We start from the raw sequence: 22,060 nt of genomic DNA, 5'->3' as shown, positions 1-22,060 counted from the left end.
TCTGCGGTTGACTCTGAGTTATGTCAGAAATAAGACTGATGAGTACAGGATAGATACAATGGACAGCACTAATGGTAGAAGGTAAATGGATGATTATAACACCTACTGCAAAATTATTAAATTCTTCTACATGTTTGAAATTTCTCATAATGAAATTCTAGGAATTTAGATATAACACAATGAGATATACAAACATAAAGAGAATTTTAATGTAGTAGTAGTAAGGAGACAATAAAGGCCATGATTCCTGTGGGAAGACGGTAAGGAGACAATGAAGACCATGATTCCTGTGGGAAGATGGTAAGGAGACAACGAAGGCCATGATTCCTGTGAGAAGATGGTAAGGAGACAATGAAGGCTGTGATTCCTGTTAGAAGACGGTAAGGAGACAATGAAGGCCATGATTCCTGTGAGAAGATGGTAAGGAGACAACGAAGACCATGATTCCTGTGGGAAGACGGTAAGGAGACAATGAAGGCCGTGATTCCTGTGAGAACACAGTGGTGCTTAGGAATTCTTTCTAGTTAAACCTCCTGAACTCCTCCTAATGTCTAAGGGGCTCTTCTGAGCTTTCACTGCTCTTGTTTTCATTAGAAACTACTGGTAGAGTTGGGCATGTACTCAGCATTCAGAGGGCAGAGGCAAGAGGATTATGAATTCAAGACCAGCTTGGTATTTATACAATGAGTGATTATCTCATAAAACCAAAAGTGGGGAAGCTGGGAAACACATATCTGTAACTTAAGCACTGAGAAGACAGAGAAAAGAAGACCATGAGTTCAAGGACAGTGCTGGATACATACTGAGACATGTGTCACCCACCAGGAACCCCTTTCACTACAACAAGAACAAAGAATGTAACAGGTTGACATGGTGTAAAGGGTTCAAACAGTACAATTTAAATACATTTCTTTAGTTCTCCTCTCACTACACTCTTACAGAAGAATTTTTGCTACTGTAAAAACCAAACCATTTTTCATGTCTTTAAATTGTACTGAAAGATACTTCATATGCCCATGAGGGAGTTGCACAGACTTCTTCTACCTCTCTTAACCCATCCACATGCTGGTTCCTTAGGATGGCCAGGACACAAGTTTACGTGAGTGCTAACCCAAGACAGGACATGGACATGTTCATACATACTTTCAGAGGCAGAGAAGGATGTATCCAGTGTCACTTCATCCAGAGGAATCACAAGCTGACCTCCGACCTCCCACTTCTTGCGATCAGAGGAAATGGCATTTTCTTTCTCATACTCCTTGGCATCCTTGTGACCAGCGACCTCACAAGAATCTGAGTGATGGTGATTCTCCTTTTCATCTTCCTGAGCTTTAAGATTCTCATTTAGCCTACGCAGTTTTTCTCGCTTGCTCTGAAATAGTTATACTTTAGTGAGCATATTATTAAATAAGAGCCTGACAGAGTCTCTGAAAACTGTACTTACTGAAACAACATTGCTGCTCTTTTGCATTTCTTCTGAAGTTTCTTGGGTTTCAGTTAAATTTCCATCCTTTAAACACAAGACGGTTGAAGAGTAAGAGAAAACCATTTTAGGAGTCTGAAACAGTTGATATTTTTGTTACTGTAAGTTTTTCATTTAACTGAAATTTAACCCCTGTGAACTTTTCTCATTGCTGTGAAATGTTAACATGGCTTCTGTCATTATAAATAATGATGAACATTTAAACATTATCAATCAGTTAATAAGTTAAATATGTGTGTGTGTGTGTGTGTGTGTGTGTGTGTGTGTGTGTGTGTGTCAATTCTCAGTTATTTGTCATGTTTATGGGTTACTGCTAACAATTATCTCTGTCTTCTTTGGTATCTAATTTTTGATAATTTAAAGTCAATGACAGGCATGAAAAGAAATTCATATACTTTGTTTATTAGAGTTCGGAAAAGGGTTGTCATGTTTTGCTTTTAAAAAAATACGGTTCTTCAGGCTAGAGATAGGGCTCAGTGGTTAAGAGTATTTGCTACTCCTGCAGAGGACCTGGGTATGATTCCCAGAACCCACAAGGTGGCTCACAACCAACTGTTACTCCAATTCTAAAGAACTTAACACCCTCTTCTGGCCTCTTGGGGCACCAGGCACACACACTGTGCACAGAGACACCTGCAGGCAAAACACCCAAATGCATAAAATAATTACGTCCTAAAAATAAATAATCCTGGGGACTGAATGCCTCATGCAAGTGTTCTACCACCTGAGCTAAAGTCTTAGTCCCAGGGAATGTGTTGGTAGAGAAAGGAATTCAGGATAAGCTGTGTTATTTTGAAAAAAAAATTTGTTACATACACATACACATTAAGACAAAGCATTAAACACAATTAACAAGTAGCTTTCTTATCTATGGAAAGAAGTTAAGTAAAAACAGATTCTTACTTTTCTTCTGATTAGTATAAAGATATTCTTAAAAACTTAATATTTAAGAATACATTAAAAGAAAAAGATTAGTTGTTATGAAGGCTATAACAGTGTGACTAAATAATCTTCAATGTTTTAAATGAGCAGTTTCTATAAACACAACAATAAGAAAAACGATTTAGTCACATGATTACCACAGATTTCTAAGACTTGAAAAACACAAGAGCATAGTGATCAGAATTACAGTAACACATGTAAATGAGACAAGGAGGATTTTACCCAGGAAAGCAGTCAGAGATGACAGGTACTGGAGATGTGAGACTGGGTACCAGGAAGGAAACCACACAAGGAATCTAAAGTTGTAAACAATGCGGCACATGCAAAGTCATTATCAGAAAGAGATAAAACCTACTGGGAGAACAGATTCTTACACGAAGCTCTGAACAGGGACATAGAGCTTTATACTCTGCCTTATTTTCAAGATAAGCACAAAGGCTGCAGAAAATCTCTGTAGTAACCAATAATCTCTGCAGTATGAAAAACATCTAAAGAATTTCAACAAATACAAGTCACAGACAGTAGCTACTGGGAAAGGAAAAGAGGTTCCTAGGTTGTAGGGCTCAGCAGACTGTGTTCAGAGCAGTTTAACCCAGGGAGTCACTCCACATTCGGAGCCATTCCTTTCATCCAGAACGGTCTTTTTAGACAGGTAACCTGGTGCACACTTACAAGTTTAAACTTTTGCTTGTTCGCATATTTTTGTTTGTTTTATTATCTATATAGCTAGCATACAGAGACAGAGTAGAAGGTAAAAAAAAAATGAATTACATTGAACATCACTTCCCATGTTACATAATTTCAAATAGGTGTAGAGTTCATTTCTATAGTTATTTACTTTAAGTACTATAAAAGATATTATTCTTTAAAAATTTGCCAATCATGAGGGTTAGGGTACAAAACTGTTTGCCACATTATTTTCAGTAGATTGGCTTTCTAATGTTTTTACTACATTTAATTAGTGTGTGTGTGTATGTTTGCTGCTGCTGCTACAATTACATGCACATGGAAGTCAGAAGAAAACTTGTAGTTGTTCACTCCTTCTACCATGTGGGTCAGTCTCAGGGATCAATCTCTGATCGCCAGACATCGTGGCAAGCTCCTTTCCCCACAGAGCCATCTTACTAGTCTATCAGAGAGTCATTTCAACACAATGCCCTTTCTATACACATGCATCTGTGAGACACTGGTTCTAAGATCTCTCTGCTCCCTTGCCAAAATCCACAGGTGCTCAATTCTCATATTTAAAATGGTTAAGTGCATATAGCATATGATATCCTGCACATACCACGAACTGTCTCTAAATTAGTTACAAAACCTAACAGACAGATATGCTATGAAAACAGTTGTGATACGGTTTAACAGCATGAACATCAGCACTACAGAGGCCATCAGTACTGGCCTGGGTAAGCACATCAGCAAAAACATGACTTTATTTCTCAAACACTTTGGATCTGAAATTGATTAGCTCTGTATATAGGGAATCTTCAAAAGCAGAGTGTTCAAGGCATATTTATCTATAACTGAGTCCTAGATAAAAATCTATGGGCAGAAAAGTTCCAAAATTCAGAGGAAGCCAAAAAAAAAAAAAAATCCAGAAGACAATCTTTTTACTCTAGGAAACAACAAGGAGGCATTAGAAACCAATGTAATCCATTAAATTCATTTTCGCTTAAATTGATCTGTAGTCTTTGAGGAGCTCTAAATTTTATGAAACTTACCAGGCCCACTTCTTTCAAAGCCGAAGTCACAGAAATAACAGGTCTCATTTGCTGCTTTGATGGAGAACCCCCCGTTTCTTGATGCTCCAAAGGTAGAGAAATATCTGAGCTCCTTACCTTCACCAGCAACTGCAAGAAACAGAATACACAGCTAAAAACACTGGATTTCATATCCTCATAGAGAAATAAAAGGCCCCAAGATATCTCTAATGCATAGTACAAATAGCTTCCAATTCCTTCATTCCTCACTGGGCTGGACACTATGATACATGCTGGTAGAATGTGAACACAGAAATCCCCAGCTGCATGTGTAAACACAGCCACGTGTCTGACAAGCAGTCCTAAATAAAACTGGCTACCACTGCTCGAGCAATGTCTCATAAAATGATTCCGCCAAAAGTCTTCAAGGGTCATGAGGAATGCTCAGTAGTTAATAGTGCTTACTTCTCTTGCAGAGAACCTGTGTTGAATTCCCAGCACCAATACAGTAGCTCACAACCATTGTCAACTCCAGTTCCAGGAGATCCAATGCCCTCTTGGCCTCCATGGGCTCCTGCACACACTTGGTGCGCATAATCTCACAGAAGCATACACACATACCCATAAAAATAATAAACACACACATAAACAATGTGTAAGAGTCATATAGAATATTCATTTCTAATACCATTATGTTATTTTAATCTAATACAATGTTTAATGTAAAAGTAGTTTATTAATTTTATATTTCAGAAAGAAATGCTTCTAAAATTTCTCCCAAATTTTGTAGTTTCCTTAAAGCCTGAAACCCATACTTCGACACAAGTGCACTTTTATCAGGTGCTAGTCATTGGGACTCTAATCAGCATAAATATTGTGAGCTGAAAATTTTACTATTATAGTTTGTATTTGTGCATTTGAGGTGACCCCAGAGGTTCCCCTGAGCTAGCGTTTCAGGAAGTTGAGAGCTGCTTGAAGCAGGTCCTGTGATCTGTACTTGGGTGCTCTGCAAGAACACTCTTGACCCATCTTTCCAGCTCTCAGACAGTAAACTTCTGAAATAAATAGAGGCAGAGGAATTAGCTGTACTGTTGTAGCACAGAATGAGTTGCTCCCAACTTCAAATCTTTCTTGATTACTAAGACTTTCAGTAAGTATATATTTCAGGTAGTTGTTACAGAGTGTAGTGGTCTTAATAATAAAAACCCAGAGTCAATATCAGGGGCAAACGCTGGAAGATCAGAGAAGTATTAGGGAGCCAGCCAATAGAGTGACTTGACTGAAGTGGGCAAGATCCTGTCCCCAAGAATCCTCAGACTGAATGGGCTGAGCTCCTGTTTCTTCCTGCCTTACATTCCTCTCTCCTCCCAGCCATATCCAGACTACCCCGAGTACCAGATAACCAATGGGGCTGTTACTACACAGGGTCAAACTGACCTTGACATTAATCAGTTTGAAAAATGATCTTACCTGTTTATGTTTTGGGGGTGATTTTTTTTCAACTAACTTTTTATCTTCATACTTCTTATATGTTAAAGGCACTCCATATTTAGCAGCAGGCTTTGTGATTTTTTGAGCAGGGACAAGAGAACTGGCACTTTGCCCTGATGCTGGTCTTTTACCTGCATGAAAAGACAAGCAATTCTTTTTCAGTAGTTCTTTACAGTGAATCTTTAATGCCAAGAAAACTTCAGGAATGGTACTTTTTTATTTTCACAATCATATGTTTGCTATCCACTAGCTAGTATCAAAGCTTCAAGTACTTTACATTGAAAGTCTTTTTTAAAGACTTTCACACTGCGGCTCTGCTTTAGTGTGTGCCCTCACTCATGAGGTGTACTGCCATGTGGAACTTGTTGGGGTACAGAGTAGTATACATCATCTCAGTAGTAGGAAACCCTAACTAGGACAGACACTAAAATTATTATTAGCTAATGGATGTCACTGTAGCGATTCAGAAGCAATTTATATTGATAATAATGTGATAGAGTAAAGTTTTTCTAAAACATCTTGATCCATCAACTAGGAAGTATAAGAAAGTCAGTCAACCATCAGAAGAAAATAGAACAGAGTTCTATGAAGTTACAATTGTGTAACTTGGCTAAATTTATGAAAACAACAAAAGAGTTAGGCCACACCTTTAATCTCAGAGGCAGAGAAATCTCTGTGAGTCCAAGGCCAGCCTGACCTACAGGAAAAGATACCCTGTTTTAAAAACAAAATGAAAAAGCAAACTGAACTAATAGAATCGTAAAGAAAGTGCTATGCATACCAGAAAAAGGGACTGGAGTCACCAAAACATCAAAATGAACACTCTCAAGAGAAAGACATAAACTGTTCTCATCCATTATAGTAAGAGAAGACGGAGGGCTACTTACTGCACCTTACCTCCTGGGCTCTATGTCAAGGCTCCCTCTAGTTTAAGGAAGGTGATGGAACCCACAAAGCATTTAAGAGCCCACCCACAACATACTCTTATTTTACTCCTAGATTACTGAAGATTTCATTCAAGAAGCTCCTTGTACAACTTTTTTTTTCCTTCCTAATTCCAACACTGGCTTCTCGAAGTAAAAAGAGTGTGTTGACCACCATTTAAGTCCTGTGTTTCATCCCAAGCACTTTAGGGGAGAAAAATCTAAATACAGGAGGCCTTCCTGAGTACACATTACCATTATCATTTCCAGTTAAAAATTTAGAATATAAAACATTTATCAAAGGAAAATGTTTTAATAAAGAATTACACCTTAGTGCAGGCAGTTTATAACATTCTTGACAACATTCTCAAAAGAAAAATCTTCAAGTCAGGGTTCATGTAAACAAGATAGAAAACAGAAGCTGATTTACCTGGTAGAGGCTGTGGTCCCAATTTTGAAAATGTTTTTAGACAAAATTCTTCTGCAATAAGCTTAGAATGAAAGAGAGAGAGAGAAAAAAAAACAGTGTTAAAAAGATATCACCTCTGAGTGTAGTGGTGCACACCTTTAGTCCCAGCACTCTGGAGGCAGAGGCAGGAGGATCTCTGAGATTGAGATCAGCCTGGTCTAAGAGTGAGTTCCAGGACATCCAAGACTATCCAGTGCAACCTTGACTTGAAAAATCAAACCAAAACAAATAAATCAGTTTCCTACACAATGAAAAACCTAGTCATCTACCAAAATGCATTTTTTCTTCCAGTCATAAAGATCTTGGTAATAAACTGAATTAAAATTCAGCAATCCACCCAGCATATTCTCTTCTTGCTAACCATGGACCCCTGCTATTCTTACTAATGTATTTTTATTACTTCTCCAGTCTTTCTCAAGCTAGACTAAAACACAGTACGCATATTATTGGCCTTTTCCATATCTTAGTGACTTAAGAACTATGGAGGGATCATTGCATTCTGTAAGCATCCATAGCCTCATTTGTGTCAAAACTGTTCAAGAGTCACTTCAAAAGCCACTCTCTTGGGAACACCATTAAGTTTACTGTGCATCACTTCCCACCTGCAGTGAGTTCACACACATCTGCAAACATGCCATCGGATAAATATTTTTAGTGTCTCATTAACATAAAAACATTCTATTCGGGGGCTGGAGAGATGGCTCAGCGGTTAAGAGCATTGCCTGCTCTTCCAAAGGTCCTGAGTTCAATTCCCGGCAACCACATGGTGGCTCACAACCATCTGTAATGGGGTCTGGTGCCCTCTTCTGGCCTGCAGACATACACACAGACAGAATATTGTATACATAATAAATAAATAAATATTTAAAAAAAAAAAAAACAAACATTCTATTCCTGACTGAGTCTTCAGCATTTATAAATATATTTCATGAGATAAATATTTATATTTTCCACAAGTAATTTTCTCTATTTTAAGTACATTTTTTTCAGTGTAAAACTATGATATCAATGAAGATTTACCTCAATTTGAGTTTATTTTTATCTTATTGATGGTGAGCAAAATGCCAAGTAAACTTTCTCATTTTTCCCACAGAAGTGAGGCACAGTGGAAAGACTATTAGACAGCAGACAAGACATCCAGTAGGCACAAACCTCCAGCCTGAGATAATTCTTTTCTACTGAAGACCCCTATGGCAGTAGTACTCAGTCTCAAAGTCAACACCATCTCTAGTAGTGAATGAACCCAGCAAGTCCTTCAGGAGATTATGGATGCTATATTTTAGAACTAATGCAGTAGAAGATAAACAGGAGAAGTCTGGTTCCAAGGCAGTTCAGGGCAAGTGTGTGAGAACACTTTCTCTGCAGAACACATGCATTTTTTTCCTTTATGTTTCTTAGAAAAGTGGAGGGATCTGTTCCATTTCTGTGAAACTGGGCATTGACTGCAGGGCTTCACACGTGCTGGAGAAGCACTTTATCAGTGACCTAATTTCTGAGTCCTCTTCATGGCACACCAACCCCACCTTTTGTTTTTAAACCTTTTATTTTGCGACAGGGCCTTGTTGTGTAGCCCAGGCTAATCTTGGACTTGGGATCTTCCTGTCTCTCAATACCTCTTAAGACTGTAGGATTGTGTCCTAGGCTTGGCTCAATGGGTGTTTTTTTTTATTTTTTTTTAAATTTATTTATTAAGGATTTCTGCCTCCTCCCCGCAACCGCTTCCCATTTCCCTCCCCCTCCCCCGATCAAGTCCCCCTCCCTCATCTGCTTGAAGAGCAATCAGGGTTCCCTGACCTGTGGGAATGGTTGCTTTATGATCTCCAACTTGCCCTCAAATTGGAGAATTTATTCAAATATAAATCTTTCTGTTCTATGTAAATGTTCAGATGAATTGAGAGATCATATACTCACAACTCAAGAAGATCCTGGAATATTATGGGAATTCAGTCCAATTTAAGAGCCATCACCAGTATGTGGCTTTCGTCACCCTGGTCACATTCTAAGTGTTCAAGAGGTGACCAGCAGCTGTGATGTTAGACTAAGATATAGAAGACTTTCCTCCTCAGAGCACTCTACTAGACAGAGACTGGACTCCTAATAAAGGAAGCTTACCCATAGTTTGTGAAGCCACATGCAGGGAAATCTATCAGGATACAAGGAGGAGCACTGGGCCCTACTGATGTTTAATTCTGGCCAATGGCTTTGAAAGAACTACGGTTTCAAAAATTAAAGTTGTACTATACTCCAGGAATTCAAAAGGCAGACACAGAAGGATCATAGGTTTGCAGTGACATAGTGAGAAAACATAAATCTGCACAATATACATTACTATAACGATACCAGAAGAAATAGCTCATAAACTGTTTCAAAGTTATAGCCTTTTGTATGTAGCACAAGAATCAGGCAGTGTTGGCGCACGCCTTTAATCTTAGCTCTCAGGAGGCAGAGGCAGGCAGATCTCTGAGTTTGTGGCCAGCCTGGTCTACAAGAGCTAGTTCCAGGAAAGAAACCAAAAAAGCCACAGAGAAACCCTGTCTCGAAAAAAAAAAAAAAAAAAGACGAAGCACAAAGCACCTCAGTTGAATGTTGATGAACAAGTGATACATAGAAAATATATCTTAGGAACAAAATATTCAAGTTTTCATAAATTCAAGTGGTGCTTAAAACACCAGTGAGGAATGGGTGCTACACGTACCAAACACATAATATTAAATGCTCTGTTTGTTACTAATCATAATCTGCCACCCTTTTGCATATTATGTTTGGTAATTGAGGCTTTAACAATTTCCCTTTTATTGCTAGGAGGTGAATTCCAGTGTTTCAGCCTTGAGACTATGCCCTAACAACACTGGCAAGGGCGAGGTAGCTTCAGTGAGATTAAATGAAGCCTTTGTTTGTTATATGGTAGCTGCCAAAAAAATAACACAACATTACATCTAAACAGCCTTTGAAAGAATTATTTTTAACAAAGAAGCCTTGTAAAACACCACATTTCAGAAATTGTTGCCATGTTTTATACAGTAACTTTTAACCTCCAAGTTGAGTTAGCCTTCTTGCTTACAAATACATTCTTTAAGTATTATTATTTAAATGAACAGCTCTTGTTTTCTGAAAAGAATTTGTTCTAAGGAATGTTCTCTTAAACCAGAAGCATATATCAGCAATAGGGTTATGTTTTGTTACATATCTGTTTTACAAAAGGAATACTGATTAAATTAATAAATGGCCACAATAAACTTAAAAAGTAACTATATTTTCAGATGATCACATTTTTCAGTAACTAATGCCATCTGACTTGACAAAATATTTTATAAAACCTGCCAAATGAAATTCAATTATCTCCACTAGTATTTGTTTTGTACCTATATTTGAAAACTAGAGGAAAAATTATGAGATATAGTAATATAGTATATGGGCTTATACAAGTCCATAGAATCATGGCTTCCAACCATTTTGTCAAATACAGTCATAATCATGGGAATTATGCTGCTATTTTATTTATCTAATATAATATATGGTAGGGATATATATATTAACTACTTTGAATATGCATGTAATGCTAGACATTAAGCATTGTATGCACAGTATTATTTAATTCTCAAGCCACCCACAATATGGCTATATCCCTTAGCTTATAGCTTACAAGTAAGAAAAGTGAAGCACAAAAAGGGTTGATAATTTCAATTAGAAACCAAGGGAAAGGAAAGAGGCACCAATGCAGTCTGAGAAGGGCCTGTTGGCCCAGGCACTGTGGTGACTGCTATGGCCCTTCTGTTAGGTACCAGAACCTTATCGCTTAACTTTAGGGGTACCGGTGACACATACCTGAGGTGAGAGAAACTTTTCGATTCGTTTAGCTATAAAACCCTTCTCCAATATGGAGTTGACTGATGGTCTATCCCTAGGATTCCTTTTAAATAGCTGGGAGAGCAAACTGCGGAGATCATAGGAATAGTGCAGGGATACAGGAGGAAAGGATCCAGATATTATCTTCAGTACCAGGTTTTTCATGTTCCCAGCTTCAAACTAAAATCCAGAAAATAGATGCACATATATAAACCACAAAGAAACTGAAATGGGGGTTATCAGTAACAAGCAATAGCTCTTTTCCCACTAATACGGAATGGAAATACAATCCTCTCCTAAGTAATGCAATCAGCATACTTCCTGCAGACTTTACCTAATGACTTAAAATTTCAAAAGTAAAATATTAAAACTTACGCTTAGAGTAAGATCTAATTGTTTTTGCAACATGCTAAGAGGTGAGGTATAAATATTAACAATGATTTTATAAGACACAACAATAATCAAGATAAAAAAAAGTTATGCAACCTAGTGATGTTCATTTAAGACCTGGTTTCTTCTGCCTCTGCTCTAACAACTAGTTAACTACTAAGCAAAAAACATTTGGGCAAAATAAGGAAAGACCTAAGAGAACACCTAACTACTTTCTCTTAGGCCACATCCAGAGCTTTCTCCTCTTCCAGAGAACCTCAGTTTGGTTCTGGACACAGACATCAGGTAGCTCAGGGCAGCCTTTAGACACTCTTCTGACCTCCAACAATATGTGCATTCATATAAACGCAATGCGCTTTCATTATACATACATACATACTCATATCAATGGAAAAATACCTCAAGAAAACAATAATAAAAAACTTCAAGTAATGTTAAACAATAAAAACAGGCTATAAAGCTGTTCATATAATACAAGCAAATTATTGGAGAAGAGTAATTCAATTTATAAATAAATTAGAATAAAGATTAGGGGAAAATGACAAATACACACAGTTGTTTCTTGTTGGAATTGCTTAGAGAACTTATTTACTGCTTTATGATTTTATGTATTTTTCTCAAGTTTGAAAATACAGTACTGTTTAATCAGTGAAGGAAACAGGCTTGAAAAAGGAGGGTATAAAACTAAAAAAATTACTGCCTGGTCTACAAGAGCTAGTTCCAGGACAGGCACCAAAGCTACAGAGAAACCCTGTCTCAAAAAAAAAAAACAAAAACAAAAACAAAAAAACAAAAAAAAAACCTAAAAAATTTATTAAAATTAAATATATTTTGACAAGAACTCTCACTTTTTGGCATATTTGCTATTATTTAAAATATATGCCAATGGTGAAATTGGAAATAATACAAAGGTACTTCATGTGATACAATTACTTGGTAACATGCTGGGAGAGCCTTGGTTAGTAAAATGCCTGCTGTGTGAGCACAAGGAAGTGGGTTCAGAACCCCAGAACACACACATGTAAAAGTGGATGGTTCTGTACTCTCCACTGGGCTAGGCTGTGGGTAGAAATTCACTAAAGTCAAAACAATGAGCAGGTTCTGTGAGCCTGTGGCCAAGATAAAGATGGCGCGTAATCAAGACAGACACCAGACATTGACCTTGGGCCACCCTGGGCACCTCCAACCTCACACACACAGCACACATGCATATTCCCATTATCAAGTACATACACCACACACAACAAACACAGCAAACCACACACACACACACACACACACACTCACTACTTGAAAAATACACTGAACAAAATTCTTTTATTGTTTTCCTTTTCTATGTTGACAGTTCATTTTTAACAAAAATGCTCTGGTTGTCACAGAAAATAAAATTCCTTAAATAACTTTCAATAACAATCTCAAAGAATTTGAATACTTTTAATTTATTTTGTAGTTTTTCACACAAAATACTGCTAGCTAATCCAGACAGGCCCTGACCTTTCCATTCTTCTGCCCTCAGTCTCCCAAATGCTGAGAGCATAGGCTTTTCCATCACACTCAGCTAAATATAGGTGTTTTGAAAGAACTTGCTAACATGAAACTAACAAAGTATTAGGGAAAATATCAAATTCATAGTAAATAAGTTTACAGAAGGGGAATGAGATCTGTTTGAGTATGAAAAACAATGTTTGTGGGAGCACAAAATAGAGTACCAGCAGACACACAATGAGACTCAGTCAGTCTAGTTCAGAAAACAGAACCTCCTGTCTGTAAGCATTCTCTGGAAGATGCTACAGCTCTGGAGACATCACAACATTGACTTACTGCGTGTTTAAGTGTACACAACTCATAGAGGACACAGCCCAAAGCCCAGATGTCACTGGGAAGACAAAAGAGAAATTTCTTTTTAATATCAAAATATATTTAATTTTTTTCACTTAAAGCAAACAAATAGTAAGAGAATCCTTAGGGAAAATATGTGCTTTACAAAGCATTTTAACTTAAAATTTCAAACTAGATAATAAAAGCAGGTATCTCGAATTACAAAAATAAGGGTTGCCTAAGCAATTACTTCAAAATTTCATTAAAGAAATTTAATTTTTTAAAGAACAGTATAAAAACGTCATTTATTTATTTTACAAAATTCAACATGCTTTACTCAATTTTAAAGACACTACAAAATGAGAAACATTCATTTACTACAATCAAGTATGACAGCAAACCGAACAGTGTGTATAGTTGGGACCTCTGCTCGGAAAGGGGAGGAAACAGTCACTGTTGTTCAATTACGGAACTGTCCTCAATGGCATACCACACAATCTTCTAGCAGCTTAGATGACTAGGAAGCTGACGTCATGCCTCCTCCTGCGGAGTCTGCATGATCTCTCGGGAAAGACAGGGCACAAGCTTCAAGAAAGCGTGCCCGCAGAGAAGATGTGTGTATGCTGTGCTTCCTGCATTGAGCCCTTGCACTTTTGGCATAATCTGCTTATGTTCTAAGGAAAACAGTCTGGTTTCTTCTGGAAGGGAAGACAGTGTGCTTAAGTTTCTAGAGTCTACTGATGAGCCACTGCCATATACAGGAGAATATGATGCTAATGGGGGAAGATGGGTGAACATTCAAGGCAAAAAGGTTTCCAGGTTTAATCCGGTGCTTAGTAAATAAAGAACAAAAGGCAAATGTAGTTAAGCAATTAAGACAGATTCAGCAAAAAGGGTATAATGATAGGAGAGAGAGAGAAAAATGCCTGCAACGTCTTGAGATTGGTTTGGGGGGAAGGTTTGAAAAGGAGTTAGAAATATGGAGAAGGCAAGAAGAAGTTCTTCTGCACAGATTGCAGAAATATAGAAAGACTGTAGACTACGGGACTGTTAACCACAACTGCTTCCCCTTAGCTCAAAATGCCATTAACTCAGAGCCTCGATAAAGATTTATATTGAAACTAATGCCAAGCCATGTCTAGCATGACCAACCGCAGACTCACATCAGGGACATCTGTCTGATGAAAATCTATTCTCATGTATCTTGTATAATGACTCTAAGAATAATCTGTACTGCATGAAAAAAACAATAAATGCTGTTAAGCAATCTTTTCTATATAAAGGATGAGCCTCATGCCTAGTAAAGACACATTCAGATGTTATTCCTTTGAGTCTTGTGTCTGTTTGTCGTTTTCTGACTCTTTTCCCACCTATTCCTGAGACCCTGTCCTATCAGTCCCAGTGCCCCGGCTAAACCGGTCCATCGCAGGCTGAGGCATTCAAGCACGTTGGTGTGTCCCTCTGAATTTGGTTTCTTTATTGAGAATATAGCATGCACTCTATACGATTAGCTACAGTTCCATAGAAAATGACTATGGCAAAGCGAAAGACCAAAGAGAGCACTCTATTCCTAACTCTGGCAAAGTGATGCTTGGACGAGTTCTCCCAATGAGAGAGAGCTTTTACAATTCCCTCATCAAAAGATATACATGATTACACATACATGACTCACATTAGAATAGTATTCTCAACGTTATTAAAAGAGTGTGACAGAAAGATTTAAATCAAACATATGTGTTGAGTGTCATTCTAGATACCTTGTTTTCGCAGATTTCAGGAGACAGGTAATATGGAGTCCCTATGCAAGTTCGAGCCAGTTCTACAGTACTAGAACAATAAAATTGTTAAAGAAGAGAGAAATATTATAAGTTATTGCATATATACTACAGCAGATTCAATTTGACTGAGGACATTATATCAAAACAATACTTAATGGTGTTATGTTACCTATTAAGAACTCGAGCAATTCCAAAGTCTCCAAGCTGCACTGTCCCATCTTTGGTTAGAAATATGTTCTATGATAGAGATAGAGATAGAGATAGAGATAGAGAAAGAGAGAGAGAGAGAGAACAAAAAAAGCATCATTTCAGTCCAGTAATTTTTATAAGATATTGTTTTTTGGAAAAATTAATCCAATTAAAAATTACTCTAGAATAACTAGATATTCCCATGAATACGCAAAAACTAACTCAAATTGGATTACAGACTATAAGAACTACAACTATAAACAGGAATAAACCGTCATGCTTTTGTAATAACTTCAAACAAAAACTGAAAGGAAAGAAAAATTGGCTTTTGTTAAAGCTAAAAATTTTGCACACCGTACGACACTGCCAATGAAACAAAGATGGGGCCAGTGAGATGGTTCAACTGGTTAAGGTGCCTGCTGCCAAGCCTGACATCTGAGTCTGACCATGATGAAAGGAGAACCAATTCCTGACAGTTGTCTGCTACCCTCTGCCTGCCTGCCTGCCTTAGCAAATGTGCATACCACACACACACAAACACACACATACACACACACACACAATGCAAACAGACTTTTTAGTAAAAGAAAATGGATACCCACAGAATGAAAAAAAATTATCTGTATTTGAAACAGATTTTATAAAAACTTATTTTATGAAAAAAAGTTTATGCATCAACTGTACCAAAAAAAACAGAAAGTCAAGGCAGCTATGGTAGAACATGTCTCCCTAATCCTGGTACCAGAGAGGCATTGGAAAGAGATCTAAAACTCAAGATCACCCTTGGCTATACGTTAGGTTCAAAAGTCATGGTGGCCTACGGGAGACACTGCCTCAATACCCACCTCCCAAAATGACAATAGTGCACTTTGTTGTTGCTTTTAGACAGAGTCTCACTATGGAGCCTTAGCTGGCTTGGGATTCACTATGTAGACCAGGATGGCCTAGAACTCACAGAAATTTACCCACTTTTGCCTCTTGAGTGCTGGGAATAATGTGTGGACTACCACACCAGGCAAATAATCCAGTTTTAATACCAAAAAGCACATGTTATCAGAGTTTCATTTAAATGTCCTGAATACAGATATACAGACAGAAAGACCATCAGTGGTTACAATGGTCTCCATGGATAAGGAATAAGTGTGACTGGGAACGGGCACACAAAACTCCTTTGGAGAGAAAAAAATTCAGTATATATACTAAAGTCAGTAAACTACATATGGATGGACAGACGGACAGATGAGAGGGAGAGAGGGAGGGAGAGAGAGAGAGAGAGAGAGAAAGAGAATGTCTGTATTTGTTGTAGCATCTGCCTGAAGGTCAGAGGACAACTTGTGGGTGTCAGTCCTGTTCCTGTACCATGTGGGTTCCAAGAACTGAACTCAATCAAGTTTAGCAGCAAATATCTTTATCCAATGAGCTCTCTTGCCATTCTATGTATATTTTAAACAGATAAATTTTATAATAGGTAAATGCATTACAATAAAATTTTTAAAAGATAAATTTGGAATAACCCTGCCCCTTCCCCCCCCAAAAAAAAATCTGCCTAAAATTCTAATTGGCTTAAATATAACAAATTAACCTTAAGCGTTTCCAACAAGGGTCATGAAACACCCTATTTTTAACAATTTGCTCAATTATATTTTATTTATAAATACAGTGTTTCAATGCTGCTGGGATCTATAACACCTGGTAAGAAAAAAATTAGAAATATTTTTTCACAGATTCCTAAACTATGAAAGAGTAAAAAAGCAAGTTAATGGGGTAACAGGAATTAAATTTTCTAGCAGTCATGAGACTTGCATCAGGTACATACAATGTGTGATGCCAAGATGACAGTAGGGTTGACTAGAATTAGCAAAATGACAGAAGAGGAATTTGTGGCAGAAGATGGAGAGGGATACAGGAAAGATGAAGCATGAACTACCAGATAGCTCTTCCAATCATGCACCCTGGGAATATTAACTCCACAGCAATCTGCAGGCCAAAGAAGGCAAGAGGACAGGCAGACAGGGAGGGCTATGACGTAACTGCACCGGCCACCACCCCGCGCCCTGCGTCCCCGACTCGCCGAGCGCCCTACCTCGCGCCTCGGCGGCTGGTCTTTGTTCGCGGCCTCGCAGCGCCGGCAGATGCGACCCCGCCGTGCCCGCCGCCCGTGTGGCTCGGCCGCCGCGGTGGCACCGGGAGCCTCCTTGCTGCCGCCCCCCTCGCGCGCGCTCACACAGCACGCCACCGCCGCCGCCGCCGCCTCCCACCCGCCCAGCGAGGAGGGCGGGGGAACACGACGCGGCCAAGGAGGCGGAGGCCGCGCGCAGCGGGCGCCCGGGGCTGGAGGGCTGCGCCACAGCGCCACCCGCCGCTCGGGGACCCGCGTGGGACCCCCGCAGCGGGCGGCGGCCTCGGGGACAGCAGCCACGGGAGCGGAGCTCGGGGAACCGCGCCTTCACCCCGAGGACGCGGGCCTGGAGCGACTGGAACTACCCCGGAGGAGGGCGGTGGGAGTGGCGCCGAGGGGACCAGGAAGAGGCTGGGACGAGGGCGCCCTGCCGGCCTCGGGCTCCGCCTGTCCGGTGCCTGGAGACCGAGTCTTGGCTATGGCCAGGGTCAGGGAGGGAGCGGCCCTGGCGGGAAGGCTTTACTCGGACGTGCACACTCCCTATGGAGATGCACGCAGAGAGAAGTGGAACCCCCTTAGTTCTGGGGTCCAAGCTGCTGACCAGCCTGTGGATCCCCGGGGCCTCCTCCTCCACCCAGCATTGAGCCCCACATCAGTAGCAGCCCGGGACACAAATTCAAGCAAGTTTGAAGAATTGCTGATCCCAAAATTCCAAACGAGAAAGAAAAAAAAAAAAAAAAACTAGAAAAACTGGTGTGCTATAAAAGCCGGTCTTGGGTAGGCTCTTCCTACCTGCCTAAAATGGGGTGAATACAAAGTCTGACCCAGGTGGGCCGGTGCCTTGAAGCTGGCTGGGAGGCACCTCTTTCATCTGCGCCTTGGAGGGAGTCATCACCACCACTGTAATCTGTTTTTGTTGCCCCGAGTGCACACCTGTATACTCTGAAGTGTGGGCTTGAAAAACCGTGGTGTCCAAGGGTGTGTGTGTGTGTGTGTGTGTGTGTGTGTGTGTGTGTTTGTCAGACTTATTTCAGAGATAAGTTAAAATGTTGTCAGAGGGTGCATGACTTCGTTTACACCGACTGTCAGTTTACCAAAAGTTACTTCTAATAGCTTTCCTCAAAAGTGAGCAGAAACTAGGCAGGAAAAAGAATTGAACGAGCGAGCAAGAAAGGGCTGCAAGAGATTATGCAAGAAATTCCTGCCAGGCCACCAACCAAGCAGACAGCTTGAAGAGGAATCTCAGGTTATCAGTCTCCAGCTAGAGCCACAGCTAAACCATTTGAGATAAATGAGGATCATTTAAGTTAAGAAAAAAAATTATAACAAGTAACAATTATCACTCACTTTAAGCCAGGCGCTGTGCTAAATAAACACTTATACATATTAATTCAATTCTCTCAGCAGCCCTTTATGTCAGCCTGCCTCAACTTTGTTCTAGAGAGATTAATATGCCGAGAATTATACTGTATGAATACCAAAAATAATTGCCCACTTCCTTTTCGGCTAGAAGGGAAGACATATGTGTGCCTAGTGAGCTGAGAAAGACAAGGGAGGGGGAATGGATGAATAGAACAAGGGGGCAATACAATCACCTACAAACACAGCACCCTGAAAGTGACTGTTCGGCCCAGTGAGCCCTGCATTTGGAGCTAAGAAGATGAAGACCAAGCGGACTGGAAAATCATAGACAGAAAACACCCATTTCATAGTTATTAAAACTGAAGATCAGATTGGGTGACTTCCCTACATCCCACAGGAAGACTCAACTCGATTCTCCTGACTCTGAGACCAGTATTCTTCCACTGTTCCAGAGCTCTCAGCTTTGTCCTTACCGTTATCTCACCCACCACAGGCAAACTAGAGGCCAAGTCGGTGTTTCTTCCGAGAGAAAAGGAAAGCTTCATCATATAATTAATCTGCTGCACTATTTACTTTTATATAGTTGTGGCCAAATACCAGACAGAAACCATCTAAATGGAGAAAAGCTATTTTAGCTCACTGTTTCAGAGGGTTCTACCATGATTATTGTCCCCGAGCACTGGCACAAGACATCACTGTGGAAGAGAGTTGTTCACCTTTTCACATACAAGAAGCTGAGCGAGAACCCAGAAAAGGGACCAGGCCAAGATACAGCCTCCCACGAACAAACGCCCAGTGACTACAGCTTGGCTCTGCTTCCTTCTTGGCACCTTGGCAGTTTATCTTCATGTGAGGCCTTAGTTAGCAATGTATTCATCTTAGTACCCTAGTTCCTCAAACAGGCAAGAGAGTGCTGTTACCTCAATGTTTCTTTCTCTGACCCCTCTTCTTCATCCTTTTATCCAGAGAGATGATGCTTATCTGGGATGCTTAAAAAAAATCTTCATTGATTCTTTGTGGATTTCATATTGTGCATCTTTTCCACCCATCTTCCTGTCACCCCAAAACCTCCCCTCCAAAACAAAAGAAAATTTAAAAGAAAAACCAAAAAAGAAACCAAACAAACAAAGCAAAAAGAAAAAAAAAAAGAAAGGAGAGAGAAGAATGTCACCATGGAAGCTGTAGTGTGGCCCAGGGGGTTACACAGGTCATCCTTTGGCCCTTTCATCTCCCCTCGAAAGCGTTCCAGGCCTCTGGCCTCCGCTACATCATCAGTAAAGGCTCTCTCTGGGGCTCCTCTTAGGTTTCCTGTTGTTTCCCTGTGTCATGGAGAGCCTGCTGTTTTGGATCTGCCGGCCTGGCCCCTTTACCTGCTCCAACCGTACATAGATGAGGTGGATGATAGGGTGGGTCAACCCACAGCCCTGATTTTGGGCCTGGGTGGTAGCTGGGTTGGTTAGTCTACCAGCTTTTTATAGTGGGATATTATTTGTGTTTTAATAAATAAAGCTTACCTGAAGATCAGAGGGCAAAAAGCCGCACTAGTCAGTCATACAGGCCAGGGAGTAGTGGCGCACACATTTAATCCCAGGACTCAGGAGACAGAGGCAGACAGATCTCTCTGAGTTCAAGGCTACCTTGGGCTACACAAGATTGATCCAGAAACAGATCTAGGTGGTGGTGGTTCACACCTTTAATCCCAGCATGAGGGAGGTGGAGACAGGAGCTCTATGGCTGGGCAGAGAAAGGAATATGAAGGGAAAGAGACAAGAAATCACTGGAGTGTGGAGTCTGAGGAATCATGGAAATAGGATATTTCCCTCTCGGTCTAAAGATTGGCTAGAGGTAAAGGGTATCTCTAGTGGCTGGATGCTTTATTTTCTGAGCCTCAGGTTGAACCCCAATGTCTGTCTCTGGGTTTTTATTATTTGTGCAACAGCTTTCCAGGGGGGGGGGGGGGTCCTTAACTTCGCCAACCTTCCAATCCTAATTCCTGCCCTGCTCGTAGATCTGCTTAGATAGTAACAACTTGCCAGGCCCATCGTTTCAAGTTACTTGATCTTTTAAAAGATTCTTTAAAGGAAAATTTGTTTATTTTCATTTCATGTATACACTGTTTGCCTGCTTGTATGCATATGTACACCATGTTGTATGTAGTACTCATAGTGACCAGAAGAGGGCATCAGATTTCCCCAGAACTAGAGCTGTTTTAATCGACCATGTGAGTACTGGGAATGAAAACCTAAGTCTTCTGGGAGAGCAGCAAGTGCTCTTAACTGCCGAGCCAGTTCCCAGAGTACCTGCTTCATAGAGATTAAATCTAGTACCACCCACTAACTAGGTGACCTTGGGAAAGTTTCTAAGTCTTCTGTGTCAAAATGTCCTCTGTAAAAAGGGCATGAGACTACCTCAAGGGATTGTGGCAACTGTATGTAATTTTTTTAATGTTCAAAATTACATCCAGCATAAGTGTTAATAAGTGTGGTGGTTTTAATAAGAATGCCCCCATAGATTTGAAGGCTTGGCACCAGGGAGAGGGAGTATTAGGAGGTGAGACTTTGTGTCACTGGGGGTAGGCTTCGAGGTTTCAAACACTCAAGCCAGGCTCAGTGTCTCTTTCTTCCTGCTGCCTGTAGATCCAGACATAGAATTCTCACCTATTCCTCCAGCGCCATGTCTGCCTGCCAGCTACTATGCTTCCCACCAAGACAGCAATGGACTAAACCTCAGAAACTGAAATGCTTTCTTTGATAAGAGTTGCCATGGTCGTGGTGTCTCTCCACAGCAACAGACTGACGAAGACAATGAATAAGAGGTTTACGGGATTATTTTCCCCTTTTTGTTTGTGTTTTTGAAAAGAGACCTTGTTATGTAGCTAGCCGTTCAAGGCTAGTTCGATTGAGTTCCTCTGTCTCCCAAATGCTAGGATTAGAGGAGCCCACAAAAAAACCTCCAAATAGCTCCCATTTTTATTGAAGCCGTAAATCTAATCTCTGTTGACTAAATGGCTACAGATTGATTTTCTGAGTTTAAACTTCCTTATTTATACCAATGGATATATTATCTACTGTAAATTCATGATCTATTGGATGATATATAAACATTCTGCCCAAGATTAAGAGTTTATTTCCAACATTAATTGTATCAGGGGCAAAGCAGTCCCTCTTGTGAGAACCCACGTGGCCATGAGGTGCAGCAATTATCAGGTAACAGGGCTCTTAAGAGTTAGACAGGCCCAGAAAGGCTATTTTTGTCTGCAGAGGTGGGAAGATGGCACCGACTTCACTGTCTGGCAAAAACTCTGAGCAGATGGAGTTTTTATAAGCACCTCTTTCAGTTCAGTCAGAGAGGAAGTTTGGGGGGGGGGCGCTAGGAGAGAGTCAAGTGAGAGAGTAGGAGGCAGCCGAACTGCTTCTTCTGCCAGCCAGCCTTTCTGAAACAGGTCTGAACATTTGGGGAGCTGTGTTTGACTGACAGCAGCGTACCTGGGGAGAGTCGGAGTTCTGGAAACTGACTAAGTCTAACCCAGCGAGCCTCCGGGGAGGGTTCC

The 22,060-nt window shown here is 40.2% G+C and overlaps 1 protein-coding gene across 1 annotated transcript; it reads right to left on the bottom strand.

Annotated features, from left to right (window-relative positions):
• Nucleotides 1-370: 370 nt before the first annotated feature.
• On the bottom strand, nucleotides 371-17,254 carry LOC121462778 (serine/threonine-protein kinase Nek1-like). Its single transcript, XM_041674674.1, has 11 exons — nucleotides 17,113-17,254; nucleotides 15,010-15,077; nucleotides 14,820-14,889; nucleotides 13,066-13,120; nucleotides 10,834-11,034; nucleotides 6,970-7,030; nucleotides 5,596-5,747; nucleotides 4,147-4,275; nucleotides 1,445-1,510; nucleotides 1,144-1,372; nucleotides 371-447 (listed from the first exon to the last, which is right to left on the bottom strand). Exons 5-11 carry the CDS (start codon nucleotides 11,017-11,019, stop codon nucleotides 371-373), a joined length of 900 nt encoding a protein of 299 aa, XP_041530608.1. The 5' UTR covers nucleotides 11,020-11,034; nucleotides 13,066-13,120; nucleotides 14,820-14,889; nucleotides 15,010-15,077; nucleotides 17,113-17,254.
• Between the last annotated feature and the right edge of the window lie 4,806 nt (nucleotides 17,255-22,060).

Source organism: Microtus oregoni, unplaced genomic scaffold (genome assembly GCF_018167655.1).
Source record: "Microtus oregoni isolate MIOR12 unplaced genomic scaffold, Mior012 000025F_ref0000491, whole genome shotgun sequence".
Classification (NCBI taxonomy): Eukaryota; Metazoa; Chordata; class Mammalia; order Rodentia; family Cricetidae; genus Microtus; species Microtus oregoni.
The sequence above is the reverse complement of the archived record's forward strand: the minus strand, read 5'-3'. Positions and strand labels throughout refer to the sequence as shown.

Excerpts from the sequence above, each read along its gene's own strand:
- LOC121462778 (XM_041674674.1), bottom strand. The coding sequence starts at position 11,019 with ATGAAAAACCTGGTACTGAAGATAATATCTGGATCCTTTCCTCCTGTA. Across the intron at positions 5,748-6,969 it reads GGGACCACAGCCTCTACCAG|GTAAAAGACCAGCATCAGGG; the intron begins GTAAATCAGCTT and ends CTTTTCATGCAG. Across the intron at positions 1,373-1,444 it reads AGAGCAGCAATGTTGTTTCA|AGCAAGCGAGAAAAACTGCG; the intron begins GTAAGTACAGTT and ends TAACTATTTCAG.